The sequence below is a fragment of the Rhineura floridana genome, chromosome 14 (genome assembly GCF_030035675.1).
Source record: "Rhineura floridana isolate rRhiFlo1 chromosome 14, rRhiFlo1.hap2, whole genome shotgun sequence".
Taxonomy (NCBI): Eukaryota; Metazoa; Chordata; class Lepidosauria; order Squamata; family Rhineuridae; genus Rhineura; species Rhineura floridana.
Window position 1 is genome coordinate 33,900,095 of NC_084493.1, and position 24,316 is coordinate 33,924,410.

Genomic DNA, 24,316 nt, shown 5'->3' on the forward strand with positions numbered 1-24,316 from the left:
AGTGTCAGTGAAAGGCACCAACACAAACAGAGGCAGCAGACCTATTTTAACAGTGGGGTGACCCACCTTCAACCAAATTCCTGGGTGAACAGGTAAGTCTTCAGTTGCCACCAAAAGCTCAAGAGTCAGCATCATCAGGAGTTGCATCACAAGAGTGCCTGTTTCAAGAACTCTGTCTCTTGGTTTGCTGCATATCAAACTCCTGGCAACTGCAGCACCAACATGGTATTATTGTATTTCTTGATTTGCAAAAGCATTTATATACCGCCCTCTCATAAAACATCAGGGCAATGTATGCCAATATTTAAAAGATTAAAAAACCATTACAAGCAATACAAAACTATCATGAAAATGACCGGCTCCTCAAGAAAAAATTAAACAACTGCATAGGCCTGCAATTTTGATGAATGGATTGCTTTATTGATTGCTGTGTAAACTCCTTTGGGACCATGTGAAGTGAAAAGCATTGGAAACAAATAATATAAATAAATAAATGCATAACAGGCAGGTGAGTGCCTATATTCGCTCCTAGCCCTTTGATTCCAAGCCTCCTAAGCATGGTGGTCTTCCACCATTGGTTGCTGGGCATGCAAATAGGGACAACATGAAGTTGGGGATTGGTGCAATGGATACTGATATGACAAAGGCACTAATGGCTCCCCTAAGTGTTGTTACCCCATACAGTTTCTAGGGGCAGAAGGGGCATCTGAAGGGGTTCTCTCTCAGGTTAACATGTGCAAGTTCCCCAACCACAGCCTATTAACTTTACAACTTTATCAGCTTTCCAACAATGCCTCTCCCACCGCTCTGGCTCAGTACTTTGAGAGGAGAAGGTGGAGAGCAAGAGCGACAGACAGACAGACAGACTTACACATGTGTAAGGCATCCTCATATTGCCCCTTAGCAAAAAAAACAGTGTCAACAACGTACCTGTTCTTGTGGCCACGTCTGCCTTTCCTCTGGAGTTCTCGACTTGGTTTTGAAGCCTCTGGGTACATCTCCCGCTTGCTTCGATGCAGGGGGGATGTTCAGTGACTTTGGCCTTCCTGGATGCCTGTTGGAGCCATGGCCAGAGTCTCCTTTTGGACAAGTCTCTGCATAGTCATTTGGCACGTTTTCAGTCCCATCGTGCTCTGGGCTCATTTCCGATGCGCTGTTGATGCTGCTCATGCTCATACTCATTTTAATCTCAGCTACAATCTGGTCGATATCTTCCTCCTGCTCTTCTAGCTCAGCCTCTTCCTTCCCAGAATGGTAAGGAGACACCCCGTGGGAATTTCCATTGGCTTCGGGAGAGCAGTAACCCTGGCAGACCTCTTCGCTTTGATGGCAATACTGGATGTTTTCCTCTTGGTCTTGGATCTCCAGACATGACACCTCACCTCCCAATATCTGAATGCAACCATCATGGTAGCCTGCAGCTTCTGTAGCTTCACATTCATCCTGGTGCTGTATTTTTGTTTCGGCCCATTCCGCTTCCTCTACAGCTTCTTGACACTCATCCGTCTCAACCGGAAGTTCTTCACGGGGGATGTACTCTTCCCCGCTGCAGTCCATTCCTTCCAGGTAACCATCGTCCTCTGGGCAGTATCGGATGTAGTAGGTAATCCCTTCTTCTTCCTCTGGGAGGCCCTCATCATAATCCTCCTCTTCAGAAGTGTTGTTGACATAATCGGAACTCGAGTCTCCATCCCCATCTCCGCTGTTATCATTGCACTCGTGCTCTGCTAGAGGAGGGCTGCCTTGCCTGGGAGGTATCACCTCCACCACCTTTGCCACATAGTCTTCCACGGGCAAGTGATTTTCCTCACTTTCAGCCTCCCTGCCATGAGACGAGATAGGACAAGCTCTTGCCCGGTGATCCAGCATGCCAGCTGTAGTGCTTTGACATTTCCTGTTCGCCATGGCTGACGACTTACATGACAATCATTTCTAAGGAATGGCTGCAGGAAAGAGTCCAAAAGGAGAAAAGAAACACCACCAACAATTATCATTTCATCAAAAGGTCAGCACTGGGGACGCACAGCAATGCTACTGGGGGTGTACAGGGACTGACATTTGAAAAATCTGTCAGGATGAGGTGGGGCACACAAAAAAGGCCTCCTAAATTATCCCATCAAAAAACAAGACAAATTAGTCCAAAACACTTACTGAACGACACATCGGGTGCTATGTTGAAATGCTGTTAAATAATTCACAATGTAACAGATAGGGGGAAAGGTAGATTTAAATGGTCTAGTCCAGGGACTATTCTAGGGGACTCTGGGGTTCCTTAGGAGCTTATCAGGATTTCTCAGCACAACAGGCGGAATGGTGAACACTGGCAATCGAGCTTCTGTACAAAGGAGCTTGTCCTGCACAGTGAATCTTCCTCCTGCAATCTGCAGCTGCCATAGAGTTTGGGGTGCATTTTAGGGTGTATGCAGCCTTTCACAAATGGGTGCCCTCCAGATATTGATGGACGACAACTCCCATCATCTCTGACCATTGACCAAGCTGGCTGGGACCGATGGGAGTTGGGAGTCTTACATCTGGATGGTACCAGGTTGGGGAAGGCTGGTCTGTTGGATTAAAAAAGCCAAATTATCCATTTCACAACAAACCTGCCTAAACATGCATCAAATTTTCCTTCATGCAGATGAATCCTGCATTGTGTTTAATAAAACCATCTCTACTCCACCTGCTCCAAAGAGATGCATGTTTATTAATTCTAAAACCCAGCAATTGTCTGTGGCTAGGAATAGCTTCCTACTCTAGGCAGTTGCACATTTAATATATTTTTTCCTGTTCACACTTTCTGACATCCTCCTTATTATGAATGATGCATTACCTGAAGCTGATAGAATTGATTAAATATGCTACACTGGTCACCCTCAATTTTTCACCCTCTTTCCCCACCCCAACCACACAACCACACGCACACACACATTTCAAGGTGCTTTAGGACCCTTCCCTTTGAAACCTTAATGTGTGGCACTCAAAGAGCTGCAACACACACACATAGTTGTATGCATCTGGTTGCCTAAGGCCTTAAAAACTTGGCTATGGCTTCTAGCAATCGGACATAGCCCCCAACAGGAAAGTGCAGACCTTGTCCCATTCTCTCCATAAGAAGAGCGCTTCAGATGGATCAGGCCAAGGGCCCATCCGGACCACCAACCTATTCTCACAGTGGCTAACCAGATGCCAACCTGAGTACAACATCCCTCTTCCTGTTTGCAATTCCCAGAAACTGGTATTCAGAAGCATACTGGCTCCAACAGTAGAGGTGGGACATAGTCATGATGGCTAGCAGCCATAGCCTTATCCTTCATGCATTTATCTAACCCTCTTTTAAAGCCACTAACACTGAGGGCCATCGCTACATCTTATGGGAGCGGATTCCACACCTCCCTGTCACTTGCCATTTTTAAATGCATGCACTGCATTATCTGAAGTTAATGGTCTCCTGAGAAAAGGAGGATGGCATAAGGATTTGGTTCAGCAAAGGAATTTTTAAAAAGCCAGAAGAAAGGGGAGAGACAAAGAAGATAATCAGATACAGCTGCCATCGGAAGCCATGTCATACCAGGTCAGATCACTGGGCCATCTAGTTCAGTAGGCTCTACACCAGGCTTCCACAACGTGGTGCTTTCCAGATGTTTTGGACAACAACTACCACCATCCCTGACACTGGCCATGCTGGCTGTGGCTCTCGGGGCCTGTCATCTAAAATACCTGTGTTTCCAGTGCTACTCCTACTCAGAGTTAGACTCAATGAAGGTAATAGGCATGGCTAACGCAGGTTCATTAATTTCAATGGGTCTACTTTGAGTAGGGCTTATTATTCGAATACAACCCCTCAAAGATCAATACGTTTTATAGATATTTGCATATTTATAATATCAATCCTATCTCTATACTAGTTTTGGGGGTTATACAGACAGAACAAAAAAAATCCTACTGGAATTTATGCTTTTGCTATGACCTGGGAGACCAGGGTTCGAATCCCCACACAGCCATGAAGCTTGCTGGGTGACCTTGGGCCAGTTCACTGCCTCTCAGCCTCAGAGGGAGGCAATGGTAAACCCCCTCTGAATACCGCTTACCATGGAAACCCTATTCATAGGGTCGCCATAAGTCGGGATCGGCTTGAAGGCAGTTCATTTCCATTTTTTTCAATAGGTATTTTAATAGGTAATAAGTTTAATAGTTGATAGTAATATAATTGCACTGTTATTAGCTGTATAAAGTCATTCGCTATTGTTACTGGAGCTGTTAGTCGTTACTGTAACAGAACAGAACTGTTCACACGTTGCATATCCTAAAAGGCTTTAGTCAACATGGTCACCATCGTCATCACCATAATCATTTTCATTATCAGAGTCTGACAGGTCTGTTCTAATGTTATTACCACACAGGTCATCATTTCCTCCACACTCACACATGTCTGTACACGGTAGGTCATTGGCTAAGCTACCTTTAAAAGTAGAAAATACAAGGATGAATGGAGCAATGCGATGTCGTCAGGTGTAGTTCTGCCCAGCAATTCTCAGGCAGGTCTTCCTTTGCAAACAAACAGGGGGGGGGAAGTTACTTAGCCTTAACTGCAAAAGTTTAGGCGGGAAAGTTAAGGATAAATAACACATAAATGTGAGAATTTCAATATATCAAACAATCAAAGCATGACCCATGACTTCTTTATAAGATTTATTCATTACTTACTGGAATTGGACTGTAAAGGTGATTTTGGCATCCCACGTTAGTCTGTGATATACATTGTTTCCAGTTTGAAAGGATTTTTTATTCAAAAGCCTGGATTTTATGCGCTTGGCCCCGAGGAAGACAGGTTGTCAAAACACATCTGGCCAAAACACCAGAGAAGCACTTTTTTAAAATATGTATTTGTCTCATTAAGTGCCTTTGGAATAAGTATTTAAAGTTTACTTTTATTGTTTGATACATTAAAATTCTTAAAAATTATTTTTTAATGTATTATTTATCCTTAACTGGCGCCTTTCCTTGTCATACATGATCCTTTAACTGGAGATGTCAAGGACTGCATCTGGAATCTTATGTATGCACAGCAGAATTGAGAAACCTGTGGCCTTCCAGATGTTGCAGGGTTGGCATCCCACAACATCTAGAGGGCCCCAAGGTGCCGGGATGGGGTTTACAACAATTTAAAATACCACATTAAAAATAACTTAAAATCACAGCTTCACAAAAAGTGTGTGTCCTATAGATAGACATCTTATGTGTTAAAGGGCAGGGTAAAGAGGTGTGTCTTCAGCATTCACCAAAAAACTGTACAGTGAAGTTGCTAGACATACCTCAAGGGGTAGGAGTTCCACAGGGGCTGCCACAGAGAATGCCATCTCCCAGGCCACCACCACCCCAAGCTTCTGAGGGTGGCAGAGCTATCAAAAGGCACCCTTTGCTGATCTCAGCACCTGAGAGGGTCTGTAAGGAAGGAGGTAGTCTTTCAGATATTTGGGACCTAAGTCAGTTAGGGCTTTAAACACTAACAATGAGCACCTTGACCTGGCAAACAATGCAGCTATTTTAAAACACGGATTTTATGAGATCTACATGGAACTCAAGCCAATAATCTGGCCATTGCATTTTGGACCAGTTGAAGCTTCCAAGTCGTATTCAAGGGCAGTCCCACATAGAGCACATGGCAATAATCCAAAAAATCCATTATGAAAGCATGAAGTACAGTAGCCAAGTCTGTCCAAAAGGGGGCATAGCTGGCGAAAAAGGCACTCCTAGCCACTGAGACCACTTGGGCCTCCAGTGACAGGGTTGAATCCAGGAACACACCCAAGCTGCAGACCTGTTCTTCCAGCGGAGTGCAAACCCATCCAGAACAGGACATCTCCCTACCTCCCAGACATGAGAACTGGGGACACATAACACCACTGTCTTTTCAGGATTTAACATCAATTTGTTGGCCCACATCCAGTCTCCAAGCACCGGTCTAACACCTCAACCGTCTTTCCCAATTCAGTTAGAACAAAGCTAGGCATCATCTGCATATTGATGATGGCTCACTAAATTTCCTGATGACAGCTCTCAGCAGCTTCATATAGATGTTAAATAACATGGAGGGCAGATGGAACCTTGCAAAACACCACAGGACAGCTCCCATGGTGCCAAACGGTAGCCTCCTATATCTACTTTCTGGAAGCAGCTCTGGAGGTAGGAGTGGAACCACTGAAACACAATGCTCCCAACCCCCACTTCCCTGAGATGCTCCAGAAGGATATTGTGGTCAGCAGTATCAAAAGCCACTGAGAGATCCAAGAGAACGAGCAGGGTTGCACTCCCCCTATCTCTCTCCCAACAAATGCCATCAACCGGGGCAGCCAAGGCCATTTCAGTGCCTGGCAAGGCCTGAAGCCAGACTAGAATGGATTCAAGTAATCAATTTCCTCCAAGCATTCCTGAAGCTGGATCACCGCCACCACCACCTTCTCAAGCACCTTGCCCAAAAAGGGGATATTTGCCACTGCACGATTGAATGAATGATTAAGGCAACAGCCTTGTGCTAAGTCAGACCATTGGCCTGTCTCGCCTTTAATGTCCAGCTAGCATCGGCTCACCAAGATAGGAAGCTGAGATTTTTCCTGACATCTGCTATTCAAGATAATCCACAACCGGAGTTGCCAGGCACTGAATCAGGGATCATCTTCATACAACACTCTGCCACTGATCTGGGCATCCTCATAGAATCACAGAATTAAAGGGAGCTTTGTACGCTATCTAGTCCAGTGTGGGGAACCTTTAGTCCTCCAGATATTGCTAACTACAACTCCCATGTTCCCTAGCCATTGGCCATGCTTGTTGGGGCTGATGGGAACTAGTTCAGCAACATCTGGAGGGCCAAATAGAATTCACCCCTGAATTCTATTCCAACCCCGTGCTCTATGAAGGAAATCCAGAGGGAGAGCATCTGCAACAGATGGCTGCCAAGTCTCTTCTCGAAAACCTCCAGTAAGGGACAGCCCATCATCTTGCTAAGTAAAAAAATGTAAATGTATTGCCTTCACGTCAATTCCGACTTATGGCGACCCTATGAATAGAGCTTTCATGAGGCTGAGAGGCAGTGACTGGCCCAAAGTCACCCAGTGAGCTTCATGGTTATGTGGGGATTCAAACCTTGGTCTCCCAGGTCGTAGTCAAACACCTTAACCACTACACCACACTGGCTAAGTAACTGATTCCATTCTCAAACTGCTCTGACCATCAAAACGTTTCTCCTAATATTCACCCAAAATCTCCCCTCCTGTAATCAGAGCACATCCTAGCTATCTGGAGCAGAAGGCTTTCAACTCTTTTGTGTGACAGCCAAGACTAAACTCACCCCAAATTATATTTATTGATTTATAAAAATACTTCTACACCACAGTTTCATACTCAAAGGGGTTTACAGCAGACATAGATCAATAGACACACATACACACAAAATAAAAATCACAAATCACCAGCTAACTATTAAAGAAATTATTTTTCTTAATTGTCTGCATAAGCCTGGCATAGCAATTCTTTACTGGCATGTACAACCACTAAAAAAGTACCATGCTCACTATTTTCTTTTCATCAGTGGCATTTGTTCAAGCACATCTAACTAAAAAGGGAACACTCACACGCACAAAAACAAACGCAAGAAAAATTATGGAGACTAAAGAGACATGTTTCCTAAAAATCAAGCCATACAACAGCAGGTCTCCTGAGAATAAAAACTAAGCTGCCAGTCCCAGAGGCACAATATGCACGCAAGGAATTAATGCCCAGAAAGTAATGAAGGCCATAAAGAAGCAGAAAGACAATCAGGGCCAAAGGGAGTAACAATAATCATTACAAGCTTGGGAAAAACAGCATATTAAATGGAAGTTGCAAGAAATGTCACTGCTCTAGAAACAAACCATTCAGCCATCATAGCGACGATGAGATTGTTAGTAAGTGTTCATATTAAATCAAGCAATTAAAAGTGCCTTTTCAGGTGATATTGATTTATCACTATAAATGTGATTAAAAAGAGAAGAACTGGACACTCTTCCTAACAGAGAATACTAATTAGACTACTAGTTGCCATCATGTGTGATATGCCTTCCAAAGCTACCTGGCCACTGGAAAAGGCCTCACATTTAGGTCTGTCACTTGGCTTAAAAAGTCTTAGCCGACTGTGCACAGATAAACCCAATAGTTGACAAGCAGACTTTCTCTCTATTGGTCTGTGACCATAATAAATCATTCTTTGTTCTTAGATGGTTTATGCATGTGTCATAGCCAGCATCTTTCTAAAAGAGGCATTCCCACCTATGGAACAGGTATGAGAGAATGCTTCTTTAAGATGCTTTACCATCTGCAAGTGTGCAGTGGTGATTTTAATTAGTATGTCTAGGATGCTGTGGCACCAAAATCTGCAGTGCCAATTCAAAAGTATCCCAGGAATGGGAGTGGTTTTTTGGAATGGCCACTCCACTGTGGCTGGACAGGTCCTACAGGGAAGAAGGTGCAACCTGGCTGTTAGGGGTTCTTTTTTGCATAATCGGGGTTCTTTTTTGCATAATCTCCAGCATTTTGTGCAGTCTAGTTTTACAGATGTTGTCTTGGAGGCCTGTCGTTATTTAATGGGTGTTGTAATTGATGGCTTTGTTTTATTGTTTGCTGATATTTTGTTGATATTAAATGGACTTTTCTTAATATTTTTTGTTATATTTATTAACTGAATGAACAAACGAATGAATGAATGAATGAATGAAGGTATTTATTTTAGGGATGCATGAGAAATTCAATTCAGTTTGCATTTCAAGCTGAATCTATCAAATTCACACTTTCCAAAACAATATGAGAACTGAAACACAGCCACCCTTCAAAATTCACAGGTATTCGAATTTGCAATGAAGTTCACCAACCAAATAATGTTTACAAAAATGCCTATGTTAGGGGAAAGTGTGCATAAAATGAATATATGAGTGAAAATAACATATAAAATGACAAGAAATTGCTGGCAAAAATGTATTCATTACTCAAAACCGCCTACGAATTGTGTTTATTGGGAGAAATCCACACTAAAATGCTGGAGAATTTTCATGGGAAAATGTTTTTTTATAAAAAATGCAAATTGCTGCAGAAATGTGGTGAAAAGACTGGAAAAATTAGAAATCGAGAGAACTGAGATGGACAACTTTTTCCACCCTTAATTTATATACAGCTTAATTACCAATAACCCTTGCAAGATGAACTTCAGAGAGCTTTTGAAATTAGGCTAAGAGCCTCCTGTTGCCCACACCTAGCATGAGTGATCTTCTCAACAAAACAACTTCCTCAAATCATTGCAGTAGAAAACTCTAACATAAATTCAGCTACTGCAAAGTGACGAATTTACCCAGGGCATTGCACTAGTGACTACATGGCATGATGATTAATCCTGCCCTAGCTCAGAAGCTCAGAGTGCTGAACAGAAAGAGGATCCTAGGATACTGCTGATGCAGGAAGAAGAAGGCATGTTCATTCTGGTGATGCAATATTGGGAATAAACATCACAAACATGAAAACAGATTGCTGTAATGTAAACACTATCAAGGGCCTATCTGCACTCTTCATGGAAAGTAGTTGCATACCACTTTGAACAGTCATGGCTTCCCTCATGGAATCCTGGAAACTGTAGTTTGCTGTGGGTTCTGAGAGTTGTTAGGAGACCCCTCGTCCCCTCACAGAGATACAGTTCCTAGGGTAGTTAATCAATCCCTCTTCCCAGGAAACTCTGGGAATTGTATCTGTGACGGGAACAGGGGTATCCTATCAACTCTCAGCACCCCTAACAAACTACAGTTCTCAGGATTCTGTAGTGTTTAAAGTGGTATGGTATTGCTTTAAATGTATAGCGCAGACGGGGACCAAGTAAGAACAGGGGTGGGCGAATCTCGTTAACTTTTCTCCCCTGAAATAAATGAGTCCACAGCAAGTAAAAACAATGACTGCCAACTCATATCGATCAGTAACACCAAGTGCTTCCAAAATACAAAAGGAAATCAATGCATAATTTGCAGTACAATTCCTTTTGGTCCAATTTAAGACACAGAAATGAGGAGCTCAGTCAGGTTTCATTGCCTCAGCAGAAAGGGCCTACTACTTATTAGCATCAGAAATGCATAAATGCTTAGTAGATTTTCCTTTCCAGCTGTGTGACAATGTATAAGAGTGATGAACTATGAATAAAAGGCTGGGTCTGTCCTCATCTTTCCTTGTTGTTTAGGCCCTGTCCAGACAAACCATCAAGCGGGGAAAATGTCCCTGGGCTGGCTACATGTGGAGCTTTTGTTTTTGCATGCTTCCCAGCTACAATTACAAACCAGCATATGAAAGGAAAAGCTAGGCAAGAACCCTTTTGCCCTGACGTTGTAAGAACAAACCATGGTAACAGCTTGTAGTTTGTTTAGAGGGAGCCAAACCAGAAGCCTGGGTTCGGACAGAATCCCATGCCAAACCATGCCTTACCCTCTGTAAGACGATAGCAGCAGGACTCAAGAGAAAAGTGGCCATGATTTTAGCAGTGTGCACCAGCATGCTGCATGTTCACCTTTAAACCTACCCATGGGATGGATCTCAGGCCCAGGAGCAAAATGCAGCTCTGTAGGCCTCGCTATCTGACCTACAGAACTCTTTCCCAGGGCCCAGACCCACTCACTCCCTAGGCTACATCCCTTACCGACCCTGTTTCACATCCCAAATGTTTTTGCTTGTCTGAAATGTGTCCTTGAATTCTGATCATGCTTCTAGCTTGCCTAGAGGAAGGATAGAGAAGGATGCAAGAGTATGAGGAAGCTACCCTACTGCAAAAGATAAAACCCACACTCATTGCTCCGCCCACTTTGGCCTCTGGCCCCTTTCACCAGTGGCAGATGTGGCCCCAGAAGGTTGCCCAGAAGGAAAAGTGGCCCTCAGGCTGAAAAAGGTCCCCCAACCCTGGTTTAAAGTGATGTGTGAGCCACAAATACATACATACATAACACACACACACACACATATCATATATTATATAGTATATATATACAGAGAGAGAGAGAGAATATATATATTTACACACCGGGGGGGGGGGGCTCTGCTTCCCTGCTCGCTTCTTTCATCAACCAGGAACTCCCAAACAGGTCACTCTCTCCCCCAATGGGTCACTGTGTCTATGAGGAAATGTGGCCCTCGGGATGAAGAATGTTCCCCACTCCTGATCTCAACTGCATTCTGAACTAATTGCAGTTTCTGAACCATTATCTTGTCAACAATAAGTGCATCCAGTCCAAGGTCTAGCCCTGCTATTAGGCAAAGTGAGGCAGTTGCATCAGGTAGGAGGTGCTGGTGGTGGGGAGTGGCACCCTGCCGTATCTCCCTTAAGCTAGTCTGCTTCCTTCAGGTGCAGTGGAGGACGTTTTTCCATCACCAGCATTCAACTGCCAGTCTAGCCAACTTTTGTACATGGAAGTAGGGGCACCATCTGGCCTTTCCCCTCAGGCAGCAAAATGTCTAGGGCCAGCCCTCATCCAATTCAATGCTGAACTGCCTCTGCTGAAGCACAAAACCCTGTGAGACACTTGCTGTAGGCTCTTCTGGCAGAAATGCAATCAAACCCAAAATAGAGACGGGACATGTGTTCCTTTGAAAAAATGTGTGTTCTTGTTCTAATTTCTGAGCAATGTTGACCAGATTGCTTCTTAAAATTCTATCCTAAATATATGGTTATTGATTCAGTCCGCCAAACCCACATATATGAAGGCACACACGGTTATTTTTGTGTGCGTGTAGATATAGATACAGTGTGTTTTGTGTGTGCATGTGTGGTGTGTGTGTATGTTACTCTTTAGCACTCATACCTATAATCTACAGAAAAACAATGAAACAGCGTCCTCAGCAGTTTCCCTAAGGATGATGCCCATCTGCATATTCCACTGCGTACATTGGCGACACCATCTGCATTCAACAAGCATGAAACAGGGGGCTTGCTGGGGCACAGCTGGCGGATATAATCACTCCTCTGTTACAGTGCTACCACTAGAGTGCCTGATGCCTCTGCTTCGGATATTTTGGAGACCCTCATCAGAAAGAGCTCACGGAAACATACAAGGAATATCTACATGCCTCCATGATTAGGAATCTCACACATTTTGACCAGCTGAACACTGTATTGTATTCGAGGAGCAACTCTGGTCTGGCCTCTTCAGCAGGCCGGGGAGCTGTCCAGAAGATCTCTACACTAGAATGTCTATGAAAACTGTTGCATCAGCAGCAACTGAGAGCTTAAGCCACAGGGGGGGAACCTGTGGCCTTCCAGATGTTGCTGGACTCCCAAACTCCCATCATTCCCAACCACTGGCCATGCTGGCTGCAGCTGATGGGAGCTGGGAGTCAAACAGCATGTGGAGAGCCATGGGCTCCTCACTCTTATGGAGGTATTACTGTGGCTGCACTCCTGGCCATACTTAATGTTATGATTCCTCCTCCCAAATAGGGCTCTGACACGGGATGTCTCATAAGTTGTAAGTTCAGGCGAGACAGAATGCCTTTCCTGGATATTTTTTTCCTTAATATAATGTTATTTGCTATTTAATTTAATTTTTTGTACAATGTATTGCTTATTGATGCATTGCTTTTTTGACGTGTTGCCTTGTTGATGTATTTTTATATTTGTGTTTACTTTTTCTGTAAGCCGCCTTGAGGGCCTTCCGGTATAAATAAACATTAACATAACATAACATAATATTGCTAAGTGAGCACTGTGCTGTCAGGACCACGCTTCCATTTAGGCTCCTGGTAATTGCTATTCTTGAGGACCTCGTGGTGACATGGGGGGATATCCAGAATCCCGGATGCATTCAGTTGTGGCACATTAGGCCCCCTGGATTCTGCAGGTGAGTCAGGGATGCATCCAGTCAGTCATCCAAGGAAAACTGTCTGGCAGGAGGCTGGAGGGCAGACAAAAGGAAGGATTTCTTCCCACAACACATGATGGATTTATGCCATCAAGGAGAGGGCCAATATTAGCAGTAGACAGAGCATGTGTTTTACATGCAGAAGGCCCTGGGTTCAATGCCCTGCATCTCTAGTTAAAAGGATAAGAGATACTCTTCTTTACTTCAGACCTGGAGAGCTGCTGGCAGTCAGAGCAGGCAATGCTAAGCTAGATGAACAAACAGCACAGGGGAAGCACCACAGTTTAGCAGCTGAGCACCTGCTTTGCGAGCAGAAAGTCCCTAGTTCAGTCTCCAGTTGAAATAATCAGGGGACAGGTTATGGGAAAGACTTGTCTCTGCCTGAGACCTGGGAGAGCTGCTACCAGTCAGAGCACACACAATGAGCTAGATGCAAATAATCTGACCTATACAAAGCAGCTTCCTGTGTTCCAGTGAGCATTACACTAGCCTATGCTGAATGGCAAAAGTAAGCAATTGCTGAAGTAGCGATGTGCTGAAATGCCCTTGCCCAAATTGTTCTAGGGGCCCAAAAGTAGCAACTTCAGCTATGCCAAAATCCCCACAGACCATGAAGAGCACCGTCAGTGGAAACCACCCAAAACTATGAGCCAGCAAAGAAACAATCTGTGCTTTGAGATAGTCTGTCATCGTACAAGCTTCTGAAAATGATCAAAGAGATAGAGCTCCCTGTGGTCTACTTAACAGGAAATTAATTTTGCGGTGGTTTGTGGTTGCTTGATCTCCGAAGCAATTCTGGCATTTTTTTCCCCCTGACTTCATGAAGAAGGTGACCTTGTTGTCTGGATAAAATATTGCTCAAGGAAATTGGAACAGATCAACATGAAAGGCATACAAATTAGTAAGAGGTGGATGGGTTTCTCAACTTCTTTGCATTATCACCATGATCTGCAAGGAGGGCATTTGCATCCAAAGCTTTCCACAGTGCCGTACAACTCATCTGAAGACAGCCAGAAAACATTGTGTATAATGCTGCAAACTATTACAGGAAGCTGTAGCTTTCTCCAGGGACAGCAGCAGAATACTTAATCTGCTCCCTTTTGTATTGCAATAGCTTTCCTCTGCAAATCTAAAGACACTTGTTTTGGCCATTTTTGGGGGGGCAGGGATATCCTTTTCTACCTGATGTTAGTGCAGATTGCACACACCCATCATCTCTGATACAGTACAATGAAGAAGGTCACACTACTTATCATGTGTGATCTTGCAGAGGTGCAGTGAGAGCATAAAAATCCTGAAGGGAGGCCTGCAGATTTGGGGAATGGGATACATAAACTCTAGAATGGAATTGCTGGTGGTCTATCCGCCCAGCCATTGGGGTGTTGTGGTGCTGGGCTCCATCAGCCTACTCTGACCAGTTGGTACATGTTGGTTTCTTTAGGGATAAGTGGACACCTTAAGTTCTATTATGAAAAATGTTGGTGGACAGTGAAATGGGTCAATTAATTCTGGAATGGATCATGGAAGCCAGAAGGTGAAGAGGCTTTGAAGGGGCTTTCAAAGCATAGGAAGAGAGAAGCTTTTTTAAAAAAAATAAAATTAAAATAAAATAATTATGCAAATACATTTATTTTATGTGATTACACAGAATATGAGAGCCACTGTGGCGTAGTGGTCAGTGTCAGACTACAAACTGGGAGACCAGGGTTCGATTCCCCACATAGCCACAAAGCTCATTGGGTGACCTTGGGCCAGTCACTGCCTCTCAGCCTCAGAGGAATGCAATGGTAAACCCCCTCTGAATACCACTTACCATGAAAACCATATTCATAGGGTCGCCATAAGTCGGAATTGACTTGAAGGCAGTCCAACTCATTTTCAAGCATGATTGCATGGGAATAAATCGCACTGAACTCAATAAGCATGTAAATTATCAATCCCGCCCTTCCCTCCTCCTCCCTCCCATCACCTCCCTTTTGCCCCTTCCCTCCCCCTTCCTTCACCCCTCCCCCTCCCCTTTCAATTCCCCCCTTCCCCTTCCCACTCCTTCTGTTCCCCTCTCTCCCCTTCTTCCTTCCCTTTACTCTCCCCTCCCCCTCCTCCTCCCCCATGGTCAGTTTTACCTAGCCTAGGACTATGAACGGGGAGACCAGGGTTCAAATCCCCACCCAGCCATAAAGCTCAATGGGTGACCTTGGGCCAGTCGCTGCCTCTCAGCCTCAGAAGGAGGCAATGGTAAACCCCCTCTGAATACTGCTTACCATGAAAACCCTATTGCTAGGGTCACCATAAGTCAGAATCGACTTGAAGGCAGTCCATTTCCATTTTCACACAGAATATAAATTTATCCAACTTTCACCAAACTATTCAATCACCTACTGTTCAGGACAGTAACTTCTTCAAAATCTAACATGTACATCTAAACTTTATTACCTCAGTCTCAACAGATCAACAGATATTTACTATTAAGGATTCTGCTGTCATCTTACAACTCCAGTTGTTATTTCCCACCTGCATTTAAGAAGTCAATATTCAGCAAACTCCACAAATCACAACTTGATCCATCAAAAAAAAAATTCTTACAAGATAATTTCATTAATGTTCTTTTTGTTTCTTTCACAATGGAGTATCAAAATATCACATTGATTACACTTTCCAACTAGTGAGAAACAAATTTTCCCCAGAGCAATTTCATAATTATCCAATACTAACTACATCTTCATCACATCTGTCTTCACTTTAACCATATTCATTATTGCCTTTCTTTATACCTAATTTGCATTATAGTAACTAACATATATAACTTGCATTATACAATTAAAGATTAAGTTCTTCCTGTTTAAAGGAAGAGCAAAATTGTTCTTAAAGTGTAATATCCTCTCTGGATTGCTTGGTGTTGCTCATACATTTCCTATAAATAAAGGGGGGTTAGGGGATCACAGAAAAGAGTTGTAGAAATTTTGTGCATGGAGTGGTATGACTTTGCAAATTAGGAAGGAGGCCTTGTTTGTCTTGTAGTGTGATTGGACTTCCCAGGTAGAAAATAATGGTTGGCTTTGAAGCCTAGCTATAAACGTGTGGATCCCCCAACATGCTAGATTCTACATAGCTGCTTCTTTTTTTAAGGTTTGTGAAGAGCAGGTCTTAGTCAAAACAAACTGTTTCCTTGCCATGATGACGAATTATCACAATTATTATTTTTTAAAGTATTTGAATTGCTACAGGGAAAGCATTAGAAACAACTGCCATTTGTATAGTGCTTTTAAGATAAATCTTTTTATTAGAGAATGATTGACTACAAATCAAAATATATTAAGTTCTGGGTGAGACAAGGTCTGCTGTTCAGAAAGTTATCTGAAGCAGGGGGAATGGGAGAAGCAGGTGCTCCAGCCCAGGAATGGGAACCCTGTGGCCCTCAAAATGTTGATGGGCTCCAACTAGGGTTGCCAGGTTCATGGCCTGAGGCTGATCCTGTATCTTTAGGAGAAGAGAAAGTCAGCCAAGTGCAGGTGTTCTGGCAACCCTGTAATGGGAAAAACCACAAGGTGGAATTCTCCTTTCCCCCTGCACAACTTTTAAAGATACAGAAGACCTCTTCGCAGTTCATAGAGGCACAGGGCCCTAAACAAAACCCTGCCAGCTGTATTCTGGAGCAAGTTGTTTCCAAACTGACTTCGAAGGTAACTCCACAAAAAGCAAATTACAACAGAGTAATTGGAGTTGAGTAATACCAAGGCCAGCTCAAGCAGTGTTATTACTGACATTCACTCTCTGTCATATAGGTCCCACCTGCACTATGCATTTAAAGCAGTATCATACCAGTTTCAACAGTCATGGCTTCCCCCAAAGCATCCTGGGAACTGCAGTTTGTTAAGGGTGCTGAGAGTTGTTAGGAGATCCTCCATTCCCCTCACAGAGCTCCAATTCCCAGAGTGGTTTAACAGCCAATCCCTCTTCCCAGGGAACACTGAGAACTGTAGCTCTCTAGGGGGAATAGGGCTCTTCCAACAACTCCCAGCACCCTTAACAACCCAGAGTTCCCAACATTCTTTGGGGGAAGCCATAGCTGTTTAAAGTGGAATGATACTGCTTGATGTGTGTAGTGCAAATGGAGCCAAAGATTGCCTTTGCCTTGCTTCAGATCTGCCATTTAAGAGGAACTGTCCCCCACAAGAACATACGTTATCACTTACCACTTCATTTTATATGCTTTTTATTAGATTTTGAGATTTTACGTATCTTTGATACAACAAATCTTAATAACTAACTTAAAATTATTCAAACACTATCTAAACTATATCCCTCCCATCACTGACCACTTTAATGGCATCACTTCCATTTCACTCGTCCTTCTGTAGCAATGCTGGCTACAAATATTTAAACCATATCTATAAATTTAATGCTTTTCCTTCTAGTTAGGCTGAACCTATATGAAAGGATTTCATGTGTGCAAGTCAGCACCTGCAAGTTAATAAGATATGGCACATTTTATTCTCAAATTTAGGTTTCCTTACTGTTTATGCAAATGATAGCTTTCATATCTGCAGATTTCCAATATGCAAACAGGCTCATCCATCACCACTGATTGGTGGAGAAAGTGGTTCTGTTTTGTCACCTCCTGTGCTACCAAAGCATTCATTTTAAACAAAAAGATTAATCCACAGTTTTGCACAGTTTATTACACACGACACTTTGGTTTGCATACTGCTTTACCTTGGTGAAATATAGTAAACACGGAGATAATCATGGAAAGTTATTATCACCTCATTATTATCATCACCTTATTATATGCTGTTAAATTATTGTTTATTTTATGCGTGGTGAGGAAAAGGCTGCATTTGTAAATAGAGGTAATTAGAAGGAACATGCTGCACAGCCAATTCATATTTCCTAGTGCACTTGCTTAGCATTTTACACATAATTTCAGAACAAAGTCGCAACGATTATAAACAGTCAGGTTATGCCTGCAAAGAGCAGACATTAATATTCAGGCTTGATTAAGGTTTTAATGGAATGTCCAGGAACAACATAGGTGCCAGTGGAGCTCACTGAATTTTGGCTTGGATATTGTCAAGGCTCACAAAACTGCAACACAGATTAAAATTCCACTGCAGTAGCCCTTTGGAAAACTCCAATTCCCAAGGGCCACTGGAGCCTTTCTTCCTAAAGCTCCAGAGAGGAAAAGAAGGAATACAGTAGGGTCCTGCTTTCCGGCGTTCCGCTGATGTGGCGGCTTTCAATTAGGGTAAATTCCCCGTTTTAAAGCCGATTTTGCAGTTTTTCGGCATTTTGTGGCATTTTCGCGCAACGCGGCCCATTGTAGTCAATGGGTTTCACTTTATGGCGATTTCCGCTTTACAGCGGGGGCCTGGTCCCTAATCCGCCATATAAGCGGGGCCCTACTGTAGATACAGTCACCCTCCTTAGTCTTCTCTTGGTGTCCTTTGAGGACAATCACTGTTGCCATCCTGCCTGGTAATCATGGTTTAAAAAGCGAAAGGAGAAAGTTTGGGGACCAGGATGGGAGTGGGTGATTTGGGGGAAGGAGTGTGGCTCAATGGACCCTTGCTCTCCATGCACAAGGCCCCATGTCCAATCCCTGGCATCTCCAGGTAGTACTGACAAAGAACCCCATCTGCAGTCCTGGAGAGCTACTGCCAGTCAGAGTAGACCAACTTTCACCACCATGGGGCCCTCCAGATGATTTGGATAACAACTCCAATCAGCCATGCTGGCTGGGGCTGATGGGAGTTGTAGTCCAGAACATGCAGAGGACAACAGGCTGCGGAAGGCTGCTGTGGATAGGACTAAGCTAGATGGACCAATGGCCTGACCCAGTATAAGGCAGTTACTTGGGCTCAAAATCAGATTGGCTCAGTAAAAAGATCAGCTTTTGCCCCCAAAATGTCCAGCATCATTTGTTTAGCGTGTCCTTTTCTTAAGGTTTGTTACTGCCCTTTTAAATTACTCAGCTGTCTTTTAAACTGTTTTATTCCTATGACTTATTTTTTAGAGTTCAAGCTTCTGTCTTCTTAATACCTATATTAATATTGTAGTTTATCTGGTCCAGATTGTTGTGTTTTAATGCTGCCATGTTATGATTGCTTGGAGCTAGCAGTCATGCCACTGCTTGCCAGAAGCTGAAAACTATGGACTGAGAGTAACCTCCATTCCTAATTTCCTAAACTGTGCCTGTATCACTGTATACATAGAATAGTAGCATTGGAAGAGGCCCATAAAGCCATCGAGTCCAACCTCCTTGTGAAGTGTTCATGAGCAAACTGTTTTTATATACTTTACTGGAGAAAGCATGATTGCTTTATTCTGCTAGACTGTGTGAGTCAGGACCAAGGGTGGAGACAAGGACTGGTTATTGCTCATTCCATTTTTGTCATTTCACTCTGCTAGGGATAGATCCACATAATTGTTTTATCCCATAAACCCCAACAGTTGTTTCCTGTGAGGGGTGAAAGGGAGCTAGGACAGTAGGTGCCTCCCCAGGATCATTAACAAGGAAATTTTTTAATGCCCCAAACTTCCAAATTCTATCAAATCAAGGAAAATCCATCATGAAAGTCCAGCCAATTAACATGAGAGGATTATAAAACATTTTCCCCCAGATACACACACACACACACTTTAAATTATGGCAGCTTTCTGCAAAACACATCTCAAATAATAAATCTTTGAAAGAAAATGTGCTATGGTACAAGCATCACAACCTACCATTTTATTCCCAATTGCAAGGCCTAAAATTTTCCTTGTGTTCTTTCCTAATCACCATCCGTAAAACAGCATGGTTTAAACAAATGCATTTCACAATGTATTTATTTGCTGGTAAGTGTTTCAAGACAATAAGAGCGCTTGTTTTTGTTATCGTTTTTGGGTTTTGCTAGCAATGAACCATGTCGCTGTGTTTTGTGAAGAACAATTTCTTTATAAATATCCGTAGCCTTCAGCAGATTGTGTACCAGGTGCCCCGTTCCTCAGTGCATAATCTCTACACATGAAAAACAAGATTTAAAAGATTTTTTCAGAGTATCTCCAGAAGCCATAATATAATGCACCAATAGACTTTTCTCCAATTATTACAGCTAGTTAGAAGATTAAATAAGCTTGTCAATCCTTTTTTAGTAGATATTGAGGTAAACCCCAACCGTACCCCATTGCCTCCTGCATACACAGTTTATATAAAATGTCAAGGATGGTGATGATGTTGCCTAGAGAACTTTACGCATATCATGGACTGTGAAAAAGACAAATAAGTGGGTGTTAGAACAAATTAAACCAGAACTATCACTAGAAGCTAAAATGATGAAACTGAGGTTATCATATTTTGGACACATAATGAGAAGACATGATTCATTAGAAAAGACAATAATGCTGGGGAAAACAAAAGGGAGTAGAAAAAGAAGAAGACCAAACAAGAGATGGATTGATTCCATAAAGGAAGCCACAGACCTGAACTTACAAGAACTGAACCGGGTGGTTCATGACAGATGCTCTTGGAGGTTGCTTAGGGTCGACATAAGTCGTAATTGACTTGAAGGCACATAACAAGAACAACTCTCAGCACCCTAGGATTCTTTGGGGGAGGCCACGGCTATTTAAAGGGGCATAATATCACTTCATATCATTTCATTTTAAAAAAAATCAAAGTGGTTTACAACAATTAAAATACAATACAAACAGATAACCAGCGGACTATAACAGAAAATGCTTTTCTTAATTACCTGCATAAGCCCGACGAAAGAAAATTTTTCAGCAAATGTATGAAAGTTAAATACAGAAGGCACCTGCTGAATCTCTATGGGAAGAGCATTTCCCATTGAAGACTCTATTCCCCATTGAAGACAACTGAATTGTGTCTTATGTCAAATGAGCCTCACCAACTCAGAGGACAACCAACAAAGCTTCGAAAGATGATCTTAGTGATGGAGCTTAGATATAACGGTTCAGGAGACCCCTAAGGTACCTTGGACCAGCCGGGCTCTTTTTATGTAGGATGGCATCTCCAGGTTGGTATGTGTGTGTTATGTGCCCTCAAGTCGATTACGACTTATGGCGACACTATGAATCAGTGACCTCCAATAGCATTTGTTATAAACCACCCTTTTCAGATCTTGTAAGTTCAGGTCTGTGGCTTCCTTTATGGAATCAGTCCATCTCTTCTTTGGCCTTCATCTTTTTCTGCTCTCTTCTGTTTTTTCCAGGATTATTGTCTTTTCTAGTGAATCATGTCTTCCCATGATGTGTCCAAAGTATGATAACCTCAGTTTCATCATTTTAGCTTCTAGTGATAGTTCTGGTTTAATTTGTTCTAACACCCAATTATTTGTCTTTTTCGCAGTCCATGGTATCTGCAAAGTTCTCCTTCAACACCACATTTCAAATTATTTTTCTCTTATCCACTTTTTCCTCTGTCCAGCTTTCACATCCATACATACAGATCAGGAATAAATGGCCTGAATGATCCTGACTTTGGTGTTCAGTGATACATCTTTGTATTTGAGGACCTTTTCTAGTTCTCTCATAGCTGCCCTCCCCAGTCCTAGAAATCTAGACTCTTGATGGCATTAAATGTTGCTACTCTTGGGTTCCTTTTCACTCTGTCTCACACATAACTAGGGATGGCAGAGAAATTTGATTCAGTTTGTATTTAAAGGCGAAGCAATTTCAGAACCATCTTTTGAAATTCACACTTATCTAAATTTTATGATGCAGTTCTCCAACCAATGTTTACAAAAATGCATATACAATAGGGCCCCACTCATGCAGCAGGTTACATTCCAGACCTCCACCTAAAAGCGAAACCCGCCGAAAAGCGGAACTCCGTCAATAAAATGGCACCCGATGCCTGAAAAACGCCGTAAAAGTGGAACAAGCACCGTATGAGTGGGGCCTTTAATTGAAAGCTGCCACATTCGCAGAACGCCGAAAAGCAGGCTGCCGAAAAGCAGGGCCCTAATGCATTAGGAGAAAGTGTGCGCATAAATGCATATAACAGTGAAAATAACATACAAAAATTCATTATATCAGGGAAAATACTTGCAAAATTGTACATTAGTCAAAACTGCACACAAAAATGTGTGTATTGGGAGAAATGTGCACCAAAATCTGATAATTTTAATGTGGATTTTTTTATATTTAAAACATTGCAAATTGCTGCAGAAAGGTGCAGAACGAATCTGAGATTGGAAAAATGAGAAACTGAGAGAATTGAAACTGACATAATCTTCTATCCCTATATGTAACACACACACACACACACACACACACACACACACACACTGCCACTGCTGAGCAAGACAATTGTCTCATATCCCTCGGTGGTTGACAAGGATTTTGCCTCTCCATTGGCAGTCAGCACACTGCCCTTGATTTCAAGAGAAGTGTGTCAACGTTACACCCACAGAGAAGTCAACCTATTCATTATCAAGCATAAAACGGCTTTCTTTTTTTGCCTCCCAATGACTCACTTAATTCTTACTTTTCCTAACAAGCTGAATGCTCCCAGCTACCGATATGAAATCACACAGCGAGACGGAAAGAACAAGCTGCTTTTGAACAATTTTTTGAAAAAAACAACCCACAGACAGAAAAAATATAGGAGAGCCTAATAGACACACTGAAACAAAAGGGCTTTAATTAAAATAGAATCAAGGAACCACATGGGAGCTCAACAGGAAGCAGGAAGTGACGCAAACCTGTTCAGGGAAAACATACACATTGGGATGACCAAAGGGGCCATGACCTCAAGGTGCCTCTGCTGTGCTTCATTAGACCTCGGTGTCATATTCTTATATACACAAATACAGAAGAGTATTTTGCCCATCCCTTACCCCCCATGACAGGGGCTTATCAAATTGTTTCCAAACCCAAGTCAAAATGCTGATTATTATGAGTGTCCCCATTTTTTTCTGAACTGCCAACCCTCAAAAGTGTTAGCGCAATATTTGCCAACTCAGGAGTACCCTCCAGCTGTTTTGCACTACAACTCCCATGCTGGCTGGGGCTGATGAGAGTTGTAGTCCAAAACAGGTCCAGGTTGAGAAAGGCTGTTAGCTTTTCTTTTCTTTTCTTAATAGGGACAGCATCCCAAACCCTGGAAAACATAAGAAGAGTCTACTAGATAAGGACAAAGGCCTATCTAGTCCAGCATCCTGTGCCCATATTGGCCAACCACACATCTATGAGAAGCCCACTAGCAGGACCACCCTCCTCATGATTCCCAGCAACTGGCCTTCAGGGGCATACTGTCTCCAGTGATGACCGTGATCATTTTGGCAAGGGGTAGCCAATATGGTGCCTTTCACATGTGGAATGATAACAACTCCCATCATCCCTGGCCAGTGGCCATGCTAGCTGGGGATAATGGGGGTTGGGAGGCCACAACATCTGGATGGTATGTTTGCTAAGCAGGATATTGATTGTCCTTTTCTGCCCTTTTTCCAGCTCTGTGATAACCTTATTTGAGATAGTCAGGACAGAATCCGTGATTTGTGGGTGGGCGACTGCGGAATCCCTGGCTATGTGGAATGCTAGTTATCTGACTGAGCACATTTGAATGTACTGATTGCTCTCCATAATACAGGTAGATTGGCAACACTACTTGCAATTGAAACTATGTACCAGCTAGCTGGGGCAGGGTCATGAAGAGAAAAACAGTATCTGATATGAACCAGTTGCTTTCTGGAATGTGTGGGTAGAGTGAGAACTCTCGAGAAGCATCAGTGTAAATGCAGCATAGGAGTGCATCTCTAATGCCTTTACGCTGATGGAAATAGCTATAAAATGTGTTCATTTAGTCCTCATAATTATGGGCAGAACAGATGGTGGAAGCTTAAAACTTCCATTAAAAAGAAAAAAAAACACTTTGCCGATGTCTCGGTAGTCTAAAAAATTCATTTTAATTGTTCTGTTAGTTCTTGTACATGCCAGAAGGAATCCAGAAGGATTTTTTTTTCTTGCTGTGAGACTCCCTGGTCTGAGCCTGCTGGTGCTTAACACCACCTTACAGGGTTGCTGTGAAGATAAGATGTGGGGTCAGTAAGGTATTTGGAGACTGGGCCTTTCCAATCCCCCTTTCATTGGAGGTTCACTTGGCACCCTCTTTATTTTCTTTTTGGCACCAGTTGAAAACCAATGTGGGTTTTTTCTATTTGCCAAGTTTTATATTACACTAGAACAGGGGGTGCCAATGTGGCACCCATGGGTGTAATGGTGCCCTTGAGATCTTCCTCTGGTGCCCCCAAATCAGTGCTGGATTTAGGAACAAGCCAAAGAAGCCGTGGCTTAGTGCCTAACATTGTAAGAGGCCTCTAAATATGTTGGAGATGACTAAGAAGATTTATTATATAAATTAAACAACCTTTCATATCAAATCTACCACTCAAATTCTGAAC

General features: G+C 42.8%; 1 protein-coding gene across 2 annotated transcripts in view; it reads right to left on the bottom strand.

The window, feature by feature from the left end:
• The window catches only part of APBA2 (amyloid beta precursor protein binding family A member 2), a 193,766-nt gene that overhangs the window by 89,025 nt on the left and 80,425 nt on the right, over window positions 1-24,316 (bottom strand). For both annotated transcript variants that reach the window (XM_061595509.1, XM_061595508.1), the window contains one exon: window positions 931-1,943. In XM_061595509.1, the coding sequence (XP_061451493.1) occupies window positions 931-1,905 (975 nt within the window). In that variant the 5' untranslated portion in view covers window positions 1,906-1,943. The remainder of the gene's footprint in view (window positions 1-930; window positions 1,944-24,316) is intronic.